The sequence below is a fragment of the Rhipicephalus microplus genome, chromosome 4 (genome assembly GCF_043290135.1).
Source record: "Rhipicephalus microplus isolate Deutch F79 chromosome 4, USDA_Rmic, whole genome shotgun sequence".
Lineage (NCBI taxonomy): Eukaryota > Metazoa > Arthropoda > Arachnida > Ixodida > Ixodidae > Rhipicephalus > Rhipicephalus microplus.
Window position 1 is genome coordinate 182332028 of NC_134703.1, and position 17638 is coordinate 182349665.

At 46.4% G+C, this 17638-nt stretch overlaps 1 protein-coding gene across 1 annotated transcript in view; it reads left to right on the forward strand.

The window, feature by feature from the left end:
• The first annotated feature begins 882 nt into the window (after positions 1-882).
• Positions 883-17638, forward strand: part of LOC119172568 (phospholipid-transporting ATPase ABCA3) — a 451578-nt gene continuing 434822 nt past the window's right edge. The window contains exon 1 of the mRNA XM_075893215.1: positions 883-1218. Coding sequence (XP_075749330.1) covers positions 1186-1218 — 33 coding nt within the window. The 5' untranslated portion in view covers positions 883-1185. The remainder of the gene's footprint in view (positions 1219-17638) is intronic.

Consider the following 17638-nt stretch of genomic DNA (forward strand, 5'->3'; position numbering starts at 1 on the left):
AATAAAATACCGGAGTGTGCTTCTAGATCTTCCTGACTCAGTGAGCATACATGAAAAAAAAATGGCTGTGGAAACATGTACACTATGACCTTGCTAATTACTTTGTTTACGCAATAGCGACAACATTTGTTGTTTGAAGTTGTCAGGTTCTTTTAGGAGGGGAACGAAGCAGGAGCATTGATTAGAACAAAAACTTTGAGAGAAAACTAAACTACATACACAAGAAATAGTGAAAACACCTTAATGTAAATGAACTTGCCTTGCACACAATATACCAAAACTAGAAAAAATGTATTTATAGTTTCGGGTTCGGGGCCTTGTTGTGCGAGCTTTGGTGCTACGATGAAGTTTTTTCGCGTCCAGGAAGTCCGTTGTTTCACCAGAGCGCGACAATGCACTGCGCCGTTGGGTCCCCGTAGTATTTGGTCAACGCCGCATCAGGTACTCGCAGCGACTGTACCACTCGTTCTTTGGTGCGCGGCCCAAGGAGCATAGCCGCAGACCATCTGCTCCTCCTCAGAAAAATGACATCGTCATACCGAGAGGTCACACTCCTGCTAGCGCCCCGAAGCTTTCATAACATTGTTGCGAAGGCTAGGGAACTTTGTCGAGAAATCGCCTGGCCGACTTCGGGTGAACGCCCTAACGCGCCTCTTGCTATTCCATGCTAAGGGTAATAAAATCAATGAACGACTAACCGAATAATAGATTTAAGATGCACGTTTAATTGATTCTTTGTGATGGATTCTACAATTCAAAAACGTCACAGCTTTGCCGCAAAGGTGAAGCAATTAACGTGATAGCAACATAAAAAGCGCAGAATGGAAAGCAGATAGAAAGGTTCCCCGCTTTGCTCACGCGAAAATGACGCATGAAACGTACTAAGCGTCTTAGTTGTTACTTCGCTGTGTCTGTAAAGCGCACGCTTTTCGCAAACGGAGACTGCAATTATTTCAGTGGCCTTTGTGCGCCCGGTAACTACAACGGAATCGTTCCAGGTAAAGCGCGATGCCAGTCAAGACGTAAGATCCTCCCCTCCTACCGACGGTGGAATAAGAGCGCGAGAGGAAGCGTCACTTCCCTTCTCTTAGAAAAGCAAAGCATGCGTGGGCAATCAGAGTGCGCGGCACCGCGCGATGTGGCGACGCGCGCTTATTGCGCTATCTTGCTGGTAATGCTGAAAACATGAGAGTTCCCCCGAGACGCCCAGGAGCAGCGGTAAGTGGTAGATATAAATAGCTTGCGGTTTCAACGGTGATGGGCGTGCTCCTAGGTGGCTCAGTGGTTAACGCCTTGCACTCACGATGGAGAGGACGCAAGTTCAGTTCCGCTAACTGGAGTCCAGTTCAGGATATTTTTCTTTCGTGAATTTTCTTATATATAGATACGTATACATGTACGGTAAGTGACGACAACATCAACGCTGGCGGCAAAATCCAACCAAACGTGTCCAAATAAATGCTGCCGCAATCATGATTTAATAAATCGAATAAAACTATTCGAGAACTTCATTACGAAAACTGCCAACCGCGCCCCATACCGCTTCTTGGCTAGTGCGCATGAGTACAAGGCGAGTGATGCTGAAGTCGAACGCAGCTATCTTCTTCACCAGAGCGCATATTTACGCGCTAGTGGAACGAGCCCTACGCCATCTGCGACCTTACTCCACTGACGTAGAAATCAACTTAACCTGGTCTCCAAAGCATACGGCTTCCCTCCTCAAGGCTTCTAGTGCGGGCAGAAGGTATATAGCATCATGTCGTCAAGGCAGAAACACACTTGCCCGCTTCTCTCCGCTTAAGGCGCACGGCATTCACCTCCCATCAGCCCCCTTTCTTTTAGCGTGCGCTGTTCAGGTGTAATCAAAGTACACGTGGTGTTTATATGTCTATTGCGTTATTATAACGTTTTCACGTTTATGCAGCTTCTTTTATGAGCATGGTGCAGACGTTGTTCCCAGAAGATTAAAAAACAATGACTGTGATGTATGGTAAAGGTAATAAGTAGTAGTCGACGTCAGGGAAGAAAACTGAATATATCAGCTGCTTCACGCCAGCCTTATTGTTGTATACAGTCATCCTCTAAAGAAGAATGGTCATGACTAAAATTACCGTATTGAGGACCTCGTTCTCGAAGTTACGGATTCGTCTTTTTTTGGTACATTATCAGAATGTCGTTACTTCACTGAAAGCCTTTTGAGACCTATCTTGAAAATCTAGTCGTACGTCGATAATAAAATCGATTCCTAGGCTTCAAAAGAATGTACAGTTGATAATTCTAGTTCAAAAGACTTAGTCCTTTTCCCATGATCCCTTTGTTTGGCTCGGCGTTATCAATCCTGCTATAAATAAAACAGCAAAGCGGTGCATCAACGTTAGTCAAAGAGCTTACTTGTTTTTGATACATTTAAGACGTGCGAGCGCATCGTCTAGCTGCTTTCTTCAGTTCTTTTTGGCCGTACGCTGTTTCATGATGTTTCCTCGCGCAAACTCAACTGTCATTGCCTTTGATAAACTTGTACGTTTCTTCACCAGGTGTGTCTCGGGCAAATTTTTGGCTATTTTATTTAATTGTCAGGTCTGCCATGGTGCATGAGTGGTTACAGAGCTCGGCTACTTAGGCGAACATCACGATGCTCAAACCCGAGGAAGGCGACCGGATTTCGATGGAAGCTGAATGCTCGAGACCCGCGTTTTGTGCGATGTTAGTGCGCGTTAATAAACACCAGATGGTCTAAATTTCCAGAGTCCGCCGCTTTAGCATACCTCACAGTAATGTCGTAGCTTTGCGACGCAATACCACAGATAATGATGATGATATAAATATATGATCAATTATTATTTTTGTCAGTAACATTATTTCGAATATTTTATTCTCCCAGGTCTTATTTTTTACATCGAAAGTTCTTATGACATCACAACGCAGGCCACGTGCGCACCGTAGTTGTCCGCCGCCGCCAGTGTCCGCAGCCATTATCACACGAGAAATAAAAAACTCTGAAAATAAAAAAAACACCAACGACAAAGGCATTTAGTGCAACCTTGACTCTCGCACACACTCTCACAAACACTCGCACACCAACCCAATTAACACACACAACACACAGCGCTTACTGACAACTGTTTATTGCTCCTAAATGACCTTTTTATATATCTACAGGTGAATGCGCAAAGAAAATAATGAACAGAGCCACGCATGTTGAAAGCATACAACGCGTGATGTGTAGTGCGCGACCATACAGCAAGGAACAAGTGAAAAAAAAATGTAAATAAGGAAAGCAGATAAACCAGCTTGAATAACTAAATCTTTGCCTCTAGAAAAAAAATATTTCCTGTTGATGCAGCACCAAAGGCGGCTCGCTGACACAGATATCCTTAATTTGTTTAATATGGTATGCTTCCAACAGCAGACGTGCTCATAAATTCGTGCTTATTCTAAGTAATTTTGTATCTGTAAATCGTGGTTCACACCCACATGCAGCAATATGTGCCACAAGATGTGCGTACGTATTCTCGTTCTTCTTAACCTTTAGCGCACTCTTTTTAAGCTGGTTATTGAGGCAAGTCTCGGTAATGCCAATGTACACGTTATCGCAAGATAAGGGAATAGAGTGTAAAACTTCCATGGAACACTTAACGAAGGCGTTCTCATGTTTTTTCAGGCAACCGCGTCTTTTGTCATTGCAAATGCACGGACACAACTTCGCAGGCTTATCTGGCACCGAAAAGACCACAGCCACACAATGCCTAGCAGAGGCCACCTTAAGGTTATGGGAGAGATTGTGCAAGTACGGCGTCACTCGAGGCTTGAAACCCAATGGATCTTAAGCAGCTCTATCCCTTTAAATTCCACGTTTCATCTTCTGCAGTAGTGAATCAGCGACCATGTTTATGACCCAAGAAGGGAAGCCCGCCACTATCAATCGGCCGATATGATCATAAAAACTAGTACGCATGTTGTTGGGCACGACTTAGTCAACGAGGATTATAAGAAAAGAGTTGCGATTCCTCTTTCAGCTATTTTAGAGTGCACAGAATCATACGGCAACAGCCCCTTTTTCACTCGAGAATGGTACTACCAACAACAATGTTCACTGTCCCACAGTAGCTTGAGGTCTAAAAGCTGTAGACAGGTCTCTGTAGGTGCCTCGGTAGTGAAACTAAGTCCGCGTCCATATTTTTTAAAAACACTAAGCACATGCTTAGAATAAGAACGCTCAACTTCATACAAGAAATATTTGGCGCACACACTTATCGAAATACAAGCATCCTTTTGAAAATGTAAAAAGTAATCGGGGGGGTGTATAGGGCAACCTTTTGTCTAAAAGAATATAAAAAATTGTCAATGTCAATATATTTTAAAATCTTTAAAACCATCCCCCCACCTAAAATGTCAGCCAACTTCCTATCTACGTCAGCTAAGAATATCACAGAGAACAGCAAAGGAAATCTCCTAGTTAGTCCGTATAAAATTACCGGCATCACTAGAGCTTTTGGTGCGGAAGGAATCACTGATATAAAGCGTCTTTAGTTTGCCTAAAGGACTTTACTAACATTCCACTGCCATGAACCATTTTTGCTAAAGATGTTTCTCAAAAGTATGTCTAATTTGTGGGTTTGGCGGAAAAGAAGACGTTCAAGTTAATGCTTTTCCTGCTTGCTAATGTCCTAGCTAGCGTATGTAGTCCTACTTCTCTACAGAGCGCTCTGAATTTCGATTTAACGCGCACAACACTCTTTTTAACAAGTAAAAATGTCAACGGCGCTAAGAGCCCTCTCTATCAATAAACCCAGAGTGAACACAACAAAACCGCCCTCTGTGTCGGCTTGTACAAACATAAAATTTTGCATCCTAATTAGAATTCTTCAGATTAACCCTTCGTGAGGTCGCCTATATATTTCAAGGCCAATTGAAATTATTTTTGCTTTTCAGAGTTTTTTAATAGCTTAAAAATGATAAGCAAAATATTTCAGGTTGATAGCATGCTTAGGTTCTTAGATGGGACTTATACGTCCCGTTGGTGTATTCAGGCCCCTTGAAAAGTGAGACAACACTGTCTTATGGTCTCGTGAAGGTACTTTCTCGATTTCATTTGTGCGCTCACTTAGACTGAAAGGCGGCACCAAAATAAGTTGGACAGAGCGGCACCTTGCAAGCTGCACATGTGAAATTTGCGCGGACCTCATTTCCAGTTTCTGAACACCGTCCGCACCTTCTCCGTGAGATTCTTTTTTGTGGATTGTGGTCGCCTCATGTGAATCTGATTTCACCCGACACTCCAAGCATCTTCTGACCAGTCTTCTGACCCTGCTTGTTTTTTTGGAATGGCGCAGGCCTAGTGTAGTGCCTGAAAGTATGTCCATTTATCAGTTGTTGCCCTAGCACAAGATGAAACCATATGTAGCTCATGTCTTTGTGCTGTATGAATGCGTTGACAGCAGCTGCGTCAAATAGAAAATAAAATATGTGGTACCACGACTTCTCGGAATGTCTGTCAGAAGTGTAGGCATTCCGCTTTGAGCCCGAACTGTCCACAGCTCCCATCCACAGGTTGCCACGGCCACGGCGTTCGGGCAGTTTCCAGCCACCTAAGATCCATTTGTGAGCTTTTGTGGTACTTTCGCAGTTTCTGTTGGATCATGAAAGTTTGACAACAGGTTGACATCTTTGATGCCGTGCCACTAATAAGCTGTAACGTGACCTTTGGTGCGCCAGATGTACTCTCCTCTTTTGAGCTTATTCTTTTGTTTTAGTTCCACAGGTAAATCCTTTCTTTTGGTGCGAACAATACCTCCAGCGAGAAATATCCTTTCGACGAGAGTTTCCATCAGCTTGGTGCACGTAAAGGAATAGTAGAAGAACAGCTGCGTTCCAGCCTTTACGTTCTCTGACAGGGAAAGCATGAAATGCTCTCCAAGGCTTTGTTTTGGTTGGGTGGTCGTGATGCATGCTTTCCTTTATATACCTCGAATTGAAGCAAATGTCCCGTCTTTGAGTCTGCCCTGCACCAAAATTTATATCCACGCTTTATGGGCTTCATCAAAAAGTCCTGCTTCATGCTAGACCTTCTTTTGAAAGCGATCATGGTTTCATCAATGGACTGATAGGGTGATGGCAAGTACTCCTCCTTGAAGCACCTGTTAAGCTTATTGATGAGGGGACGCAGTTTCGCGAGCCTACTATAACCATCTTCTCCTTTCTTCTTTTCTTTACTGTGGTCATTCACACGAAAGGAGTTCATGATGTACTGGAAACTTTCGAACCACATCACTTTGGCGATTTCTTCAGAGTTGAAAAGTGAATCGCAGGTTCAATACTGGTAAAAGTGGTGCCATGGTGATACCCTCATTAGCAAAAGCGAACCAAAATAAGCCCTTAGCTGATCGGCTGTGAGCACAGCCCACTTCGTCGTGTCCTTTTCAGCACCAGCATGGTTAGTGTGCCCTAATATCATATATCACCACGTCGTCAAAATACCACGCGAAGCAATATACTGCACGTGTCACCCCCTTTTTCATGAACTCGGGGTCCCATGATTTCGGACTTCCGAAACAAAGGTTTGGTTTATTTTCATTTGACCCATCACCGTTTTCTTCTTCAACAGCAGTTGTTTTGAGATCAGTCCCTATTATTTCCTGGTTGGCTATTTTTCTGGTTTTTGAAGTTCTTTGTAGATGTTTTTTTTCGTTTCTCTGTCGATGACCCAGGTTTATCTTCGTCTTCATCGAGACACGAGTCTGGTGGCGCGAGCTCCGGCACGAACTTATCTTCACTACTTTCTGCCTCGTACCCACTTCTTTCAGATTCGTCCAGCAAGCTGCAGAATAGCTCGAGTGTCTCTTGATTGAAAACGGAGTCCGTTGAAATTAATAAATCGAGAAATATATCTGAACAAAAAGAGTTAGTGTCATTTAGGCCTAGCAAAACGCTCATAAAATTTTGAAGTATGATGGCACTGGCCAGTGTATCTGGCCTCCTAATACTCCAATTTGCAAAATGTTGGCACCGAAGAGTGCAGAAAACTTCTGCCGAGAAGTTCAAAAAAGGAAAATCTTAACATTTATCCTGAACAGTCGTAAATCTCGTCCTACGGGAGCAAAAATTCTGAACGCCACATTCAAAACAAGACAAATTTCAAATCATCGGATCTACAACACCACCTATGTAACTACATAGAAACTGCTGCGAAAAAAAACATTATCAGTGATCAATAATCAATTGCAGCACATTCTTTTGGCTCCAAGTTTGTCTAATTTTAACAGCAACAAAGTTTTTTTCAGAATAAAAAGAAGGACATTTTGTCCTATTATCTTTATGTCACCGATACCCGTCTCTGCCGGCTATTTCGTCAGAAACAATTAGCATTTTATTTGTGATTAGCGTGCGCTGGTTTCCTCCTCAATTAAAAAAGTGCGCGCGTGCCGCTCCTTTAGTACGGCTGTGGAGGTCGCTACCTACTACTACGACGCACTACTACTACATATATCACGGACGCATGACCCACGACTTAAAGGGGCCCTGCGACACTTTTTGAGCACGGTTAGAAAACACTGCTGATCGGTAGTAGATGCACCCAAGAACACGCGAGCCAAATGTTATAGCGCAGCATGCGGCCTGGAATGGAAATAACTTATTTAACTCAGCTGAAAAATAGCTTTTTTTCCCTCGACAAATGACGGAAGACGCTCAAAAATCAAACGTCCATTACTAATCTATCAGCCATTGGCTGATTTGAACATGGCGTGCTGGGTAGTTACAGAGATTGCCGCAAGAGGCCGTTACGTGTTTACAAGTGCGCGCGCTATCGCACTAAAAAAGCCACGTATTTGACAAAAAAAAAAGAAGAAAAATTCGCAGATCCCACGTACTGTGGGAATCGATGATTTGCGGAACACTAATGAGGAAGGAATATATGTCACTTTAAAATGAGCGCGGCTTTACGAGGCTTACGTAAATTCTACGTCCATGACTTCCATGCCATATTTATTATCTTTGGCCCCGCCCCGTCGCGGTGGTCTAGTGGCTAAGGTACTCGGCTGCTGACCCGCAGGTCGCGGGTTCTATTCCCGGCTGTGGCGGCTGCATTTCCGATCGAGGCGGCAATGTTGTAGGCCCGTGTGCTCAAATTTGGGCGCACGTTAAAGAACCCCAGGTGGTCAAAATTTCTGGAGCCCTCCACTATGGCGTCTTTCATAATCATACGGTGGTTTTGGGACGTTAAACCCCACAAATCAATCAATCCTTGGACGTGTCCTTTACCTTCACCGTCCATTTACATCAGATGATAGCCCCGCCGCGGTAGTCTAGTGGCTAAGGTACTCGGCTGCTGACCCGCAGGTCGCGGGTTCGATTCCCGGCTGCGGCGGCTGCATTTCCGATGGAGGCGGAAATGTTGTAGGCCCGTGTACTCAGATTTGGCTGCACGTTAAAGAACCCCAGGAGGTCAAAATTTCCGGAGCCCTCCACTACGGCGTCTCTCATAATCAAATGGTGGTTTTGGGACGTTAAACCCCACAAATCAATCAATCATCAGATGATAACAAATTTAGGATCACGTGATGTGATATGTAGGGCTAGCGAAACGGCCTCAAGCGCGCTATGAGTGTAGCATGTAGTCATGCTTAACATCACACGCATATCAAGATTATCGTGTTTGCACGTGTCATTTACTTTCGTCGTCCATCCACGTCACGTAATACCAAATTTGTTACACCTAGAGCAAGCGAAATGACCACGAGCAAGCTATGAGCGTAGTATGTAATCATATTTCACGTGTTACGCATTTCCTGATTATCAAGCTTGGACGTGTTATATGCCTTTGTTATCTAATCACGTCCCGTGATACCAAATTTGGCATATGTGGAGCAAGCGAAATGGCCGCGATCACAGTGAGCGTAGCATGTAATTAGCTTGCACATGATAGGCACATCATCAGTATCATGTTTAGACGTGTCATTTACCTTCTTGGTCTATTCACGTCACGTGATACCAAATTTGGTATATGTGGAGCTAGGGAAACGGTGGCGGGAGCGCTATGAGCGTAGCATGTAGTCATGTTTTGCATGACACGCATGTTACGATTATCACGTTTGAACGTGTCATTTACCTACGGCGTCTATTCACGTCACGTAATACAAAATTTGGTACATGTAAAGCTATCGAAAAGGCCATGGGCGCATCATGAGCGTGGTACGTTGTCATGTCTTGACATCATACGAAAGTCATGATTATCATCTTTGCACCAGTGTTATACTTTCGTCATCCATTGATGTCACGTAAGAATAAACTTGGTAAATGTGAAGCTAGCGAAAAGGTCGTGAGCGCAGCGTGAGCGCATCATGAGCGTAGTATGTTGTCATGTTCTTAGAAGACACGCATCTCACGATTATCAAGTTTGCACCAGTCAAGTACCTTCATCATTCATTCACGTTCAGTAATACAAAATTTGGTATATGTAAAGCTAGCGAAATGACCGCAAGCAAACCATGAACGTGGCGTGTAGTCGTGACTAGTCATAACATGAAAATCATGACATGCACGTCATAATTTCTAGGTTAGGGTCCAACACTTATATTCGTTATGCATTCATGTCATACCATGCCAGTTTTGCAACATATCATATAAACGAAACCACCGCAAAAGCAGCAAGACTGTGAATTATAAATCATGACAGTGATGGCATACATGTCATGGTTTTCATGTTATGACTAGTCACTTATGCTCCTCATACAGTCATGTTACGGCATACCAAGTCTGGTACCGATACCATTACCCAAACAGCCAGGAGCGCTAAAAGTCGTAGGCGGCTAGATAGATAGATAGATAGATAGATAGATAGATAGGTAGATAGATAGATAGATAGGTAGATAGATAGTTAGATAGATATGATCAAAGTCACTGGAGTTCGCTAAGAAATGATTTGAACTCAAAAGTGGTCAAGTCATGAGGCACGCGTGACGTTTTTGTTTGCCCCTCCCATCCCTCCCGGCTTAGCTTCCAGCGCTTTCGTCGGGACGAGAGAAGAGAAAATGAGAATGCGATTGCAGCGTGTGGCAAATCTTAGTAACTCTGATTGTACTGGACAGATTCTTAAATTTTTGCGGCGGTGAATTTGTGAAGGAATAGGCTTTTGCAGGGAATTATTTCCATGGTTACTCTAAAAATGGATTCAGGGCCCTTATAAGGAGCTTCGCCCCTAAAACCACTTGCGCCCTCAATCCGTCCATGTGTCTGCCCACCTATCTCTAGATGAAGTCATGAATTCATACGTCCAAGCGTGTCTGCGTCTATATGTCTGTCTATCCACTCGTCTGTTTGTCCATTCGTCCGACCATCTGTTTGTGCGTGCATCTGCCTGTTCGTCCGCCCATGCATCTGTAAACCAGTCGACCCCACCGTCCTTTACTCTAGTCGGCGACTTTAACGTAGGCATTAGGGACCTTAAGACCTTGGCTTAGGCGTACTCGTCGTGATTTTTTTCATGGAGGTGCATGAACTTTTTTAGTTCTTCTTTTATATGCCCGTAAGCCAATATATTCATGACAGACGTGTGTATCATTTTTAAGGTTGTGTAAAAGCATCACTTCCATTAAATATAACTTTTGTTACAAAGCTTTTGACTGTGCAAGTCTGTGTGTGACATATTAGCAGTGTCCATTTTAGCATTTTTCACGTGACATCGAGATGTTAGGCATACTTCGATGAGTTTTACAGCGAAATCACTCAGCTCGATCACTTGCATATCAGTGTGGTAGGGGATGGAGTACCATTCCTGCATTGCAACGAATGCACAGAAAATCAAGGAGCACGTAGGCTGAAACTGTTCACGATGCAGTTGGCTTAATCTCCAGCAGCAGTGTTTGAGTGGTGGTAGAGCAGTGGTGCCGCTGTGCCAAGATGTCCACACCTACAGAGCGAACATGAAAGGCCATGATATTGTAGCGCATTCATGTGCGTTTTCCGCGCAGGAGAAAAGAAATCACAGCGTATACATGGAGTGCATTATGATGAGTGGGACGAAGCATCTATCAGTCCGTACATGCTTCTGTTCATCCATTCGTTCATGCGCATGTCCGTGCGTGTGTCCATGCGTTGCTCCGTGCGCCCGTCTGCCTGCCTGTCCGTGTATCCACGTGACTGTTCGTCTGTGCGTTCATCCACCCATGCGACCGTCCATAAGTCCATCTGTGCACCCGTGCATCCACGCGTGCATCCGTCCATGCATCCATCTGTATGTCCGTCCTTCCATGCGTCTGTCCATCCGTCCATCCATCTAGTTAACCCTCCAAGTACCGCTGTCTCGCAATTTTTCATCATATATTCATCACATAAAAGCACCACTCTCCAGCGGGTATTCCAAAAACTAAACTAGAGGTAGCACGACTATAGTTAACCAGATAGCATGGCCGGTCTAGGAAGCGGCACGCACGCACCCTCCTAAAGCCTGCGTTTCCTGTCTAGTTCCCACTTTTCGCCACTGCTAGTCCATGACACTGCGGCCCAACCCTCGCTAAACCTTGCTAAAACCAGGGAGGTTACGTTGAACGAGTTCAATGTGGCAACCTTTCCTAATCAGATATTGCTAAAAGTGCGTCCTTCTGTTACTAGTTCTTTCAGTTAGCATCAAATTCATGGCAAATTTAATTGGTGATTAAGTCGCCAATTAACGCCTGTAGGTTATTTCATCAGAAACAGATTACTTTTTATTTATGATTGTTGTGCGCGGGTTTGCTCCTCAATTCAAAAGAGTGTGAGCGTGCCACTTCTCTAGTCCATCCGTGCATGTAGGCGGCTACCTACTACTACATACATTGCGGACACACGACCCACGGCTTAAGGAGCTACTCCCCTAAAACAATTCGGCCACTTCGCGCTAAGGGTAACCATGTGTGGATGTGAAGCAGTGGGTAATGGTGAACGGCACGCACAAAATCTTGTCTACGTCACCACGTCACCTTAAGTAGTTGAACCACTATTCAGAACTTATACCTGACTAACGCTGCCAGTGACCATCGCTTGGTGCCTGTGACCGCTGCCGTGACCGCTGCCGGTGACCATGAATACAGCAGCGCTAAGCAGTCAACACATATACCAGACATTAAATGTGATCCCGTGCGAACCAAAGAAGACGCGCTCTGCCTCACGGAAGCGTAGAATACCGCAAGACCGATGATAACGGTTACGAAAAAAAAGCAGATGTGCTCTGTTTTGCGAAAGCGTCGAACGCTTCAAGACCAACGATCAACGGCTACGATATGATCGTGTGTATTAAGAAGTAGTAGTAGTGGTTCTTTTAGAAAAGTTAAAAGGCACCTAATTTCTGGCTGCCTAATTGATGGCATTGTGCAGTGCCCGTGTACTAAGGAAGCGTCTCGTTGCCTTCGCCGCCGACTCGGGAAAGAAATGGGGGGAGCGTAGAAGAGGACAGAGGGGGAGGAAACACGCATGCGCTGTGAGGATCTAGATGCCATGGGAGGGGAGAGAGTAGGGAGCGAAATATAGAATAGAGAAAAAGAGTGGACGCAAATGCGTAGTGATGGGTGGACGCCATAGGAGTGAGCAAAACAACGCCTGGCAGAAGATGCTTCGCGTCTAAAAAATAACGAAGCTCAGACGAATGAAGGAAAGAAGTGAGGCTACAGACGACGAACTCGGACTGTGTTAAAAGAGGGAGCGTGAGCAGTCCGTAAATACGAAGCTGAATGAAACATTGTGCAACTCGTCACGCCAGATAAACGAGAACACGCGCCTGTACAACGGAAAGCAGCGGAAAGGCGACTAAAGCACCGCTGGTAATCCGACCGCACACGAAAATAGCAGCTGGAGAAAATTTCTGAGGATGACGTGTCACACTTGGTGCATAAAGAGAAGCGCCGGATAATGAGCTTCCGATCGACACAATGGTTACATTTAGTTAACGATCCTTAGTTACAGTAATAAAATTATACCGGTAATATAAATACAAATAAATAAAAGTTAAGCTTTTACAGCGAAATGTTGGCTCTGACATACAAGAACGCAGAAATATGCCTGATGAGCAAGAGAATGCACACATGAACAGCATTTTGATTACCTAGAAATATGACAAATAAATACACGGGCTTAGAGCTGTGATAATCCGTGTCTAGAACACATTTCTGTTGCATCAATTCAGATGCCAAGGGCTAACAATGTAGAAAAAGCTTTGGAGCAAACGAGTGAAAATAAACATGAATATAAGATGATCGGTAACTGTTTATTTGGGCGAACCTGTGCCCTGTAAACAGAAAGTCCGATTACATTAGCAGTCTTGCACTAATAGCAGTGAACGGAGCGTCATCCGTCGATCAACTACTCACAAGCGGCAAAGTGTGACGGCATTTATACTTTTGCGATCGAATGTTCTAGCGTTATCGCTGGTGGTGAGGATTGTTCCAGAATATTCTATACAGTTCGCGTAGTGGGCGTGATCTTATCGAAATGATCTACTACAGTCCCGAAGCTTCTCGAAAACTGCAGGCGGGGTTTGCACTGAGAATTGTGTAGTGTATTGGGGCAATAACAACGCTTAAGGAATGGAACGTGGCATTGCCCCCTCTGAAAAAGGCATCATCCCGATGCTTTAACTATTGATGAAGGTACAACAATTATGCAAGAAAGTACAATGAATAAATTACGACACAAAAATAATACAAAAACACTGTTTTGGTTAACGCGCATAAAATGGCTTGAGGCGTGCGACATGGGCGACTTCAGGTCGCGAACGGTGTCGTTGAGGGTTCGTGATACCCTCGGGGACAACCTCGTAATCAAGTAGGCCGAGGCGTCGAACCACCCTGTACGGTCCGAAGTACCGTCGCAGAAGCTTTTCACTGAGTTCACGTCGGCATATCGGCGTCCACTCCCAAACACGTTTACCGGGCTGGTATTCCACGAGGCGTCGTCAAAGATTGTAACGGTGGCTGTCGGTCGTCTGTTGATTCTTGATACGGGGACGCGCGAGTTGTCGGGCTTCTTCGACACGTTGAAGGTACTCACTCACATCGATGTTTTCTCCGTCGGTGACTTTCGGTAACATAGCATCGATCGTCGTTACCGGGCTCCTTCCGTAGACCAATTTGTATGGAGATATCAGCGTCATTTCCTGCACCGCTGTGTTGTATGCGAAGGTCACGTACAGAAGAATGGCGTCCCACGTCTTGTGTTCGACATCGACGTACATTGCCAGCATGTCGGCGATCGTCTTGTTTAGCCGCTCGGTGAGGCCGTTGGTCTGTCGGTGGTACGCGTCGTCCGGCGGTGCTTTGTCTGGCCGTATGACAAGATTGCTTGAGTTAGGTCAGCAGTAAATGCCGTTCCTCTGTCGGTGATGAGGACCTCCGGGGCGCCGTGACGTAGGACGATATTTTCGACAATGAACTTAGCTACCTCGGATGCACTGCCTTTGGGCAGGGCTTTTGTCTCGGCGTAACGGGTGAGCTAGTCGGTAGCTACCACAATCAACTTGTTTCCGAAAGCTGACGTCGGGAACGGACCCAGTAGGTTCATACCAATCTGCTGGAACGGTCGGTGAGGTGGTTCAATTGGCTGCAGAAGTCCCGCTGGCCCTGTCGGCGGTGTCTTGCGTCGCTGACAGTCCCGCCATGTCCTCACATAACGAGTGACGTCGGTGGTAAGACGTGGCCAGTAGTACCTTTCTTGTATCCTCGCGAGCTTGCGGGAAACACCGAGGTGCCCTGCCGTCGGATTGTCGTGCAGGGCCTGCAGGAGTTCTGGCCGCAGAGCTGAAGGCACCACATCGACGTACTTGGCTCGAAGCGGTGAAAAGTTTTTCTTTTGGAGAAGACTGTTTCGCAGGAAGAACGACGCAAGGGCGCGCTTGAATACCTTCGGGACTCCGGTGGTCCTGCCTTCGAGGCATTTTATTAGGGCCTTAAGTTCCGGGGCGGCCCGCTGTTGTTCAGCGAAGTCGTCGGCAGTTATCGTTCCCAGAAGTAGTCGTCATCCGGGTTGTCGGGTGGTGGTTGGTCGACAGGCGCACGAAAGAGACAGTCGGCGTCGGAGTGTTTCTTGCCGGACTTGTAAACGACAGTAATGTCATATTCTTGAAGTCTTAGGCTCCATCTGGCGAGGTGACCCGAAGGGTCCTTCAAGGTGGCTAGCCAACACAAGGCGTGGTGGTCGCTCACAACTTTGAAGGGTCTGCCGTAGAAGTAGGGGCGAAATTTCGACGTAGCCCAGATGATGGCGAGGCACTCTTGTTCTGTTGTGGAATAATTGGCTTCTGCTTTGGATAGCGATCGGCTGGCGTAACTAATTACCCTTTCAAGCCCATCTCCACTCTGCACAAGAACGGCGCCGAGACCTTCGCTGCTTGCGTCGGTGTGTATTTCTGTCTCGGCGAATTCTTCGCAAAGGGCAAGTAATGGTGGCGTCTGGAGGCGATGTTTAAGCTCCTCAAAAGCGTGTTCCTGCGTCGTTTTGCACTTGAACTTTACGTCGGCCTTGGTAAGGTTGGTGAGTGGATCGGCGATGCGGGCGAAGTTTTTCACGAACCGCCTATAGTAGGCGCACAGGCCCAGAAATCGGCACACCGCCTTGTTGTCAGTGGACGGTGGGAAGTCGGCAACGACGGCTGTTTTCCGTGGATAGGGATGAACTCCAGACTTGCTGATCACGTGCCCCAGGAACAAGAGCTTCTCGAACGCAAATCTGCACTTTTATGGCTTCATAGTGAGTCCGGACGTCTTGATGGCTTGAAGTACAGCTTCAAGGCGCCGATGATGCTCGTCGAAACTCGAGAAAACACGACGACGTCGTCCAAGTACACAAGGCAAGTCTGCTACTTCAATACGTCCAATATCGTATCCATTACGCGTTGAAAAGTCGCAGGCGCTGAGCAAAGACCCTAGGGAATCACCTTTAACTCAAAGAGGCTGTCCGGAATTATAAACGCCGTCTTCTCTCGGTCTCTTTCGTCGACTTCGATTTGCCAGTAGCCAGTCTTGAGGTCCATTGACGACACATACTTGGCGTTATGGAGCCAATCAAGTGCGTCGTCTATTCGTGGGAGAGGATACACGTCCTTTCTTGTGATCTTGTTCAGACGGCGATAACCGACACAGAAACGTAGGGTCCCATACTTTTTTTCCCTAACACCACGGGGGACGCCCATGGACTCATGGACGGACGGATGATGTCATTCCGCAGCATTTCATCAATTTGTCTCTTTATGGCCTCGCGTTCTCGCGTCGAAACCCTGTACGGACTCTGACGGAGTGGTCTGGCATTTTCTTCGGTTATTATGCGATGTTTCGTGATTGGGGTCTGCCGAGTTTTTGATGACGATGAAAGGCAATCTTCGTATTGCAGAAGCAGGGCCTTGAGATGTTCTTGCTTATGACTCGGAAGTCTGGGATTGACTTCAAAACTGTGGGTGGGGTTTGGTTCCTCTGAGCAGGTTCCGCAGAATCGGCGAGGGCGAAAGCACTGGTGGCTTCCACAATTTCTTCAATGTATGCGACCGTCGTTCCTTTGTTCACATGTTTGTATTCATTGCTGAAAGTTGTGAGCATAACCGTTGCTTTGCCTCCCTGCAGCTCTGCAATTCCTCTTGTGACGCAAATATTGCGGGTGACCAACAGATGCTGACTGCCTTCAATGACGTCTTCAAAGTCGGGTGATTCAGAAGTACCGACTGAAATAATGACGCTGGAGTGAGGCGGAATGGTGACTTGTTCTTCCAGCACATACAAGGCATGGTTTCCTGACGGCGTGCGTGGCGGTAGTGCTTCTTCTGTGGATAACGTTATCGACTTTGTTCTTAGGTTGGTGACAGCACCATGGAGGCATAAGAAGTTCATGCCAAGGATGACATCTCTCGAGCAACGCTGTAGGACTACGAAGTCTGCAGGATAATTACGGCCGTTAATGGTGACTATCGCTGTGCAGATTCCTGCTGGCGTTACGACATGACCTCCGGCTGTACGGATTTCGGGGCCTTCCCAAGATGTCCTAACTTTCTTCAACTTCGCGGCGAATGACCCAGTAATGACGGAATAGACGGCTCCAGTATCGACGAGAGCGGTCACACTGTGGCCGTCAATAAAAACGTCGAGGTCGCTAGTTAGCCGTCTCGCGTTGCAGTTAGGCCGTGCTTCGTCGGTTTTTTTCCGCTGCTTCTATGTTGCGTCGTCAGGTCACCTTCGGTGAGTGAGGTTTCGTCGTCAAGACTGCCTAGTTGGCGTGGTGTTCGGAAAGCTCCGTCGCGGCGTTGCCGTCGTCGGAGGATCTTCAGTAGTTCGTTGCACAGCAACCGCACCTCCACGCTTGCTGCCCTTAGTTTCTCGAATACGGTCTAGGAGACCGGCCCCGCGTTGGGCCAGAGTACTGTCGGTGGTGCCGTGACATGCGGTTGCTAGGCAAAGGCGAACGGGAAGGGCTTCGTGGTGTCCACTGAGTTCCTGTCAGGTAGTCGGCGATGTCATGTGGCTGTTCCCCTCGCTGCGGACGTGGTGCATTGACGGCGAAGCCACGCAGTCCCATCTGTGGTACTGGCAACGGCGGTATGTGTGCTCGGCCTCACCGCAGTGGTAGCAGAGCGGGCCGTTGTCAGGTGCACGCCAAACGTCCGTTTTCCTCGGCGAATTGCGCTGGCCCG